Source organism: Liolophura sinensis, chromosome 8, assembly GCF_032854445.1.
Source record: "Liolophura sinensis isolate JHLJ2023 chromosome 8, CUHK_Ljap_v2, whole genome shotgun sequence".
Classification (NCBI taxonomy): Eukaryota; Metazoa; Mollusca; class Polyplacophora; order Chitonida; family Chitonidae; genus Liolophura; species Liolophura sinensis.
Genome location: NC_088302.1, coordinates 40,043,523 through 40,051,314, shown reverse-complemented (window position 1 = coordinate 40,051,314; position 7,792 = coordinate 40,043,523). Strand labels below are relative to the sequence as shown.

Sequence of the window (7,792 nt, the reverse complement as noted above, 5' to 3'; positions counted from 1 at the left end):
TACATGATCACCACCATTAACAAGATATGAATAGCCACATACAGCTTCAATAGGTAACAATATGATAAATAAAATACATAGTAAATATTTATCAAATATTTAAATTGTGCTGATTGTGCTTTAAAAACTGATAAAAATATCTCTTTGTAAACTGAATTTGTTAAAAATAAAGCACTGTCATTTCTTGAAGAAAGAATACAAAATTGCATATAAAGCTTATAATGAATTTATGCAGATAAGTTAATATAAAAAAAAAAATCAATTCAGCAGTCTTTCCTGAAATCAGTTTGAGGTGAAACAAAAACATTAAAAAATTTGATTTATTATGTTTAAGATGACTATCATGCATGTATTCAAAATATATATGAATAGATTCATACTGCAACAGTACATCACAGCAAAGGAAAAATAAAAAAAAAATACAAGAATGATAGAGGTCTGTCCAAGCTGAAAAGCTGTCACAAATAACATCCATTTCCTCTGTACGCTGAGGGCAGTTAGCTCCACGGAGTTGTTACAATATTGCACTGTTTAGGAAAACTCAAGGTATTTACGAAGAATGGGAGGCAATGGTAATGACTGGATTCCCTGTTTGGTCGCATGTTTTCTTAAGACCCTGCGACACTGACTCTGCAAACTGATACAAACAGGAATTCTGTACACATACACACTGGTTTTGCGCCCCAGGCATCTGGCCACCGCCATTTTCTGACCACACTTGCTAAACACTGGAGTGTAAGACTTAAAGCACACCAGTTTTTCGGGGTCAATCCAGTTTCCACTACGAAGGGATACATGTTCAGGCAAAGTCTGTACAGGCAAAATTATCTTCTTTAGACTCTGGTAGCTGTATGCGTTGAGGAGGATGACAGCAACACTGCGGAGTCCTCGTCGTGACATGTCAGTGAGGGTAAAACTCACAGCCAAAACATGAACCATCTGGGAAAACTCTGCATTCTGAAACTTTGGCTTTGTGGCTGCCATTTCCTCTAACACACTAAGTAAATTCAGCTTAGTATATTCAGGTATTGCCTGAAGGCTGTATTCACTCAGCCAAGCCTCAGAGACCCTTTCAAACTCCACATGCTGTTCAGAATTCAGGTGAAAAAACACGAGCTTGTCATCAGTCAACGGGTGAAAGAGCACCATGGGTAGAATGGAGTGAGGTGGGCTTGAGAGGAATAGTGGGATGATGTGGGTCTTGATGAGTTGTGGTACCTGGTAGACTGAGTCTGAAGTCTCACCATGACAATCATGATGATATATCTCCACATGACAGACATTGGACACATGGAATTCTTTGTGGTGAGAAAGCAAGCAAGCTAAAGGTGGGTCACAGCCAATTCCCCTGGCACAGGCCAAAACATCCAGAAACTCCTGCATTTCCATGGTGAAGAACGCGAATTCCCCACCCTCAGAATTGACTGCCAGAAAAAGATAGCACGCTTGCTCCGGCTCCAACTTATCTGGAGTTATTCTAAAGTGAAGGAGATAGTGTTCCTGTCTGTGCCTGGCTATGGGTGTGACCTGCTCCAGGCAACTGAGTGAAGAGACTGGAACACCCAGGCTAGTAATGTCAGGTAGAGGGATTTTAATACCAATCTCTTCATGCTCCTGCAGGTACAATTCTCTGTCTTTGTACACACACATGGTAAGTGGACATCTTCTTGGTTTTGATTGCCTACGACCTTGTGCAGGGCAAGCATTACAAAACAGACTCTGGTTCCGATCTTCTTTTTCAAAATCTGGAATAAGATCAAACACTATACACATAGCATGAAGCTGGAAGATATTCTAATTTATAACATTGTCAAAATGTGTCACACAGCGCATATGTAATGCAAAGATTTCAATCATTTTTCTGTCTGCATTACATACAGGCTATATATAAACTGAAGAATGTCTCTATCCATATAGAGGGGGTTTAGATGTCAACATTGTATTGTACCTCATTCCCTGAATACCTCATTCCCTGAAGTTTACTGTCACTAACAAATATAGATACAGGCTACATATATATAGTAAAATAGTTATGGTGTGGATCAAACAGGGAAAATATCAAAACAAAATGGTTGCCAAAATACCCAAAATTAACTGAAACTACTTACACTGCTATTAAAGCCCTTTATATGTGACATACATCTACAATTATCTAGAACTCACCTGAACATGCCTTCCACTGTGATTCACTCAACTCTTCTTGAAAACAAGCCGTCTCAGCACTGAGATTGCTTGTACTTGCCATTATGAGCTGTAATTATACTTCTGTCCACGCCTCACTCAAGATAGAAGTGCATCCTGTAGTCGATGATCTGAAGTAAAAACTTACAAGTCAAGTAAATGGAACAAAAGTGATTTCTTTGTGGCTTTTGCTACTATATATAAGCCAGTAAAGTCACTGTTTCTAATGTAAAAATCAAACTTGACACCTCATACAGGTCAAGGGGTATAAAAGATATATGAATCGGATAGAGAAAGAGTGAAAAATGGGTGAGGCATGGTTCCAGTTTTACAATATCATCTCATCTGTCAACAGTGAGCAGTAATATAGCCCAATGAGATGTGATGTACTAGCTTGGTAGATATGTTACTGGGCTATAATATAGTACCATAATAAGCTCATCTCACAGTGACACTAGTGCTTGCCTGTCAGTCCAATATGTCCACACACAACCAAGTTAACATAGTCATCCAAGGTTAATCCCACACATGCAATTAAGCTTTTAAATTATGAAATTTTATAGGCTGTCAACAAATTATTGCAGAAAACTGGATATTTTCTCTCACTGAGGTTATTAAGTAGTTTTTCGATTAATAATATTGACGTCAATGAAGTGGTCAAGTATCAGATCGTCAATCATCGCCACAATCAACCGAGGCTGAATCTAACTGAACTACATATTATACTCTATAGCTGTTCATGTTAAACCTCCTGAAGGTTATGTGGCGTAAGCTGAAACAATGGCAATTGTCTATTTATAGGTTCCCTTCCATTGTTATTAAAGGGCTGTAGAGATCTGGCCTGCAAAAAGAAAAAGTTGGTGATCGTCCAGTTTCCAGAAACTGGCCATGCAGTATACAGTGCAGGACTGAATCTCATATATAGCGTATATATTCTTTACTTCAGCATTATGGTATGTCACCGTACTTTCTTTTTTAAATCATCCGCATTTATAACAAATGACATAATCTCAGCTTCTACAGTGAATGTACAACTATATTCATATATGTAGAGGCTTAGTTGGGGAAGTACGTGGGAAGGTCTTCCAGCAACCTGCAGATGGTCGTGTGTTTACCCCAGGCTGTGCCCGGTTTTCTCCCACCATAAATCTGGCCGCCGTCGAAATATTCCTGAGTACGTAAAACACCAATCAAATAAATACATAAATAAATCTATACTTCATCATGTTCAGTTCTGAATAGAATTGTTGTGCACTGTGCTCATGTGCATGAAAAAATTAAATCTAACCATGAAGTACGGGGTAAAACACTAGTCAAATAAATAAATAATTTGGAGAAAACGACTGTTCATCTATCACTGATACTGATAGTGCACCAACACACCTGCACATGGGTTGCGCCTGTCTGTGCCCCTGTTGTATGCTGTTATCACACTCCAAATCTCGTCCGCGCCTGTCGTCCGATGTCTAAGGCGTTTGAAGCAGTAACATGTCGCTCTCATCATGGCTAATATCGTTGCAGACATGAGTTCAAACATGTGGATATGCTGCACTGACACAAGATGTCATACTTTTGTTGTTGTGATAGAGGCGCCATCTGGTAGAGCTATGTCAAATAGCTAGGTAGTTATCTCCCTTATTACTGTGAGAACACGCGGAATCGGATTATAGTTTTAGAATTGCGTACCTCAGTGATTCGTATAAAAGCTCGATCTAAAATGGGATATTCTTACTAAATGTTTATTTAGCAAGATCGAACAAGCCAGCAGCAAATCTTCTTAAATGCTTCCCAGGGCTGGACCCCTAAAGCGTGCGCGGAGATCTGTAGACGTGGGCCTGCTGTTGATATGTAGGTCAACCGGTAGGCCTACATTGTATTTATTTATTTATTTATTTATTTATTTATAACAGTTAACGTTTGCACGTCTTCGAAGACATATGTGTTTTTCAGCTCCCTTAGTGATTTGTAACTTGTTTTTACGTGGCTATTTGGTATGAGTAAAGTCTACGTCCTATAGCTAATAAACCCAGCTATGAAAGTTGGAATTTCCATTTCCAATAAAGAAACGGCATGAATATGGTCTGTAGGTTACCAATTTTACTGAGGCTTGCTGTCAGAGCATATAATAATTACTTCTCGAATGTATTACTGGGCAATGCATCAAAATCACCTACCAATAGATGACTCATATGCTTTATTTATTTGATTGGTGTTTTACGCCGTGCCCAAGAATATTTCACTTATACGACGGCGGCCAGCATTATGGTGGGAGGAAACGGGCACAGCCCGGAGGTAAACCCACGACCATCCGCAGGTTGCTGTCAGACCTTCCCACTTACGGCCGGAGAGGAAGTCCATGAGCTGGACTTGAGCTCACAGCGACCGCATTGGCGAGAGGCTCCTGGGGTCATTACGCTGCGCTATCGCGCTAGCCGACTGAGCCACGGAGGGCCCCCTCTCATATGTATTTATGACTTACCGGTTTCAACACCGATATCATTGACATAGCATAATGAGTGAGCGAGTGCTTGGGGTTTGACAACATGGATGATGTATATATGATAAGCGCAATTGTCAACATCGATTAAATCCATTACATTTTACATTACATGAGAGTATGGAAGACATCTGTGTTACCTGGTAGCCTACAAGGAACATAAGTGATATATTTGGGGTAAATAAATTTATTTCTTATCTACGTTGTGAATGGGCGTTGCTAGATAGTGGGAAACCGCTTAGAGTTATCCGCCCTTGTTCTACGAGTTGTAAATTGGATCGTTGCGCGACGAAGGAAATCACGAACCAGCGTGCATGCCCAGTTTCGTTCACGGCCGTGCAGATGGGGTTGTAGGCTGCTTTGCTGGACACGAATATTACAGGTAAACAGTCGACATGTGATCATGCGGACAAGTTACACGTAGCGATCGAAAATTTATGAATAAAGATCGTCTGTGCAGACGAGCGACAAAGCCGAACTTGTCCATGCAGGCACAAGGCTGAACAGTTTTATGAACTGATCTCCTAAGTAAATGCCAAAGTTTTGACGCATCCAGCGCACAGCGACTGATTCAGTAATTGAACAGGGATAGAACGTTCACACACAGCGACCTTTTCTTATGGTTTCAGACAAAAATTACCATGCTCGTCATAGGATCGACCGATCGTTATGTGCTGTCTGTCTTGTACTCCATAATAGTGACAGCCTGCGTACCGTGCAGTGTGTTGTGCGGGTACGCTCGTCTCTGACTGCAGCTTACTGACTTGCACGGACTAGCTGCCTGTGTGAGCGGACAGAATGCTATTATACTAATATAAATAACCTAAGGATTGACCCACAACATATGTGCAGCTCACAGCAGAACCTTTGCCCTTCTAAATCTGCCTGATCGGTCTAAACATGCCACCAGTGCCGGCACGCAAGCCTACAGGTCTAACCACTGTTAGATGTGTAGAACAGTTACCTGTAGTAGGCTATTGTGCTGTTTTAATATGTTTCGAGTATTGAACTGAATGGCCTCCTGTATAGTGCGCAGTTAGTTTACTATGGCTCATGTGAAAGTATGGCTCAAGTGAAAGTGAAAGTGAAAGCGAAAGCACAAATACATTGTTATTAGGCCTATTGTACATATGAATAATTATTTCTTGCCACTGTTCCTTAAGGATATCTCATGAACCATTGCCCCACTTGCTGGCCACTCCTCAAATTTGTGGTGCACTAGTTATTCATGCAGAGGACCAGCTATAATTAATAAAAATGTCGCAGTTAAATTTCAATGACCAACATGTCGCTGAGACCCGCGCTGATATTTGCTGTGATCAAGAGAAAACTTGTGACGAACAACATTTAGGAAACGACTGTTCCAATGTTAATGTTTACCTGAGCACCGCTTTGTCCCGTCTCAGCGGTGTAGAGCAGCGATGCCAGGCGGTGTTACGTCAACCAGCCCCAGTATCTGTCAATGGATGTGTTCAGTACTGCCGGGCCCGCCCTAACACTTCACACATACATCAGGTCTGAGGCCTGGTGTAACTACTCGTCTTACTGCTTGTGCAGTCCCGAAGAGAAGTGCCGCCTTGCCCACAGCTTCATTCTAAAGTCCCTCCGTCTTAGTTACGAACTGCGATTAGGCCAGGAGTATTATGCCATCGTAAGTGCGCTGATCAGAGAAATCTTCTGCTGCGAGCAAGATCTTGGGTTTATATTTAGATTCTTAGGGAAATCCCCCGCGCATAGCCTTTATGACTGTGATATCCTCTATCCAGACTGCACGCGCCACTGTGAAAACCAGCGGGCTTGTATGCCATGGAATACTACATGACTTAATATTGATATTAAGCCAAGCAGGAATGAATGTGATTTGGATGATTGTATATTTATTAATAGTCCGTCACGTAATCTGTCCATCAGGCCTAATTATCTGAATAATGCCCACAATTTCAGCAAAAGTGATCTCCCCTTACAGCAGGCTGCAGCCTCCGCAAACGCAGATGGCTTGCTTTTGTTACTGAGATATGGTGCCAATCCGTTTATCCGTTCCAGGTCTAAGTGCTTTGATGGAATATTAGAAAAGCCAGGTGAAAGTACTCTATCAACTCTGATCTCGTCACTCAACTGTTTAGCTTTCGCCAAGCGAGTTTGTCAGGCAACCCCACACTCTCTGGAGATTCTGCGTAAAGAGGAAGATCGTATTATTCGGTGTTTGCGCTACGTCCGTCGCAGCGTTCGGAGTCTCACGTTAATATCCAGTGCCTCCGACCAGGCTAGACGGCTGAGGAACTATTCGAGTCATTCCGGCAATCAGGTGACGGTACTGGCGGAGTTTTGGCCAAGGTTGATCGAGTTGGGTCTGGTTGGTGTGCCTAGTCTACAACACCTCGTTAGGTGTGTCATCCGTGATCGATTGTCCAGAGTGGGCATGGAGGCCAAGACCACGCTGCCTCACCTCGTCACGTGTCTCCCTCTCCCAAGTAGAATGAAGAGCTACGTTGATCTCTATAATGACTGACAACATGAAATTTACATGCATATAAAATTGAACTCAGTATAGCTGTATGCTGTCGACGCTTTTCTGTGAACGGTCAAGTTTTTTGAACCAATTTAAACCCAGGGATATGCCTGTTCATATACTGAAAAATTATGTGAACTTGTTACAGCTATACGGAGTGCAATTATCCTGCCACTGTATAAGGTGAATGTGCGGTACCCATCTCCCTGAATATGGGTACTAGAGTACATTCTTCACATCTGGGAAATATTGGTTTAAATTATTTAAGCAAGTCATTCAAATGCATGTATAGATTTCTGTGTCTTTTTTTTTCATGATGACATTTGTATGCTTTTGAGCTTTATTTGTGTTTATATATTGCAAGGTTCACAGCCTCAGTAACGTGTAATTCTGTAAATATTTTTTATAATTTAAAAAAACATCTGCTACACACAAAGGCGCATGCCGTTGGTCAAATTGAGTTGTAATGACAGGAATTTGATGTTTTACACAACTATTCTTAGATTTTGTTTATTTGTTTGTGCTAGGGGTAAGTGTTAGGAGCCATGCCTGATTACGGTTATATTAAGAATACCTGTTGTATTACAACACAACTGTTAATTCAA

General features: G+C 41.2%; 1 protein-coding gene across 1 annotated transcript; it reads right to left on the bottom strand.

The window, feature by feature from the left end:
* Positions 1–531: 531 nt before the first annotated feature.
* On the bottom strand, positions 532–2,316 carry LOC135473512 (uncharacterized). The gene is made up of 2 exons (XM_064753361.1): positions 2,164–2,316; positions 532–1,745 (listed from the first exon to the last, which is right to left on the bottom strand). The coding sequence occupies exons 1-2, from the start codon at positions 2,243–2,245 to the stop codon at positions 532–534; spliced, it is 1,296 nt and encodes a 431-aa protein (XP_064609431.1). The 5' UTR covers positions 2,246–2,316.
* Between the last annotated feature and the right edge of the window lie 5,476 nt (positions 2,317–7,792).

Coding starts and splice junctions, on each gene's coding strand:
- LOC135473512 (XM_064753361.1), bottom strand. CDS start 2,245: ATGGCAAGTACAAGCAATCTCAGTGCTGAGACGGCTTGTTTTCAAGAA. Junction 1,746..2,163: donor ACAGTGGAAGGCATGTTCAG/GTGAGTTCTAGA, acceptor ATCTTATTCCAG/ATTTTGAAAAAGAAGATCGG.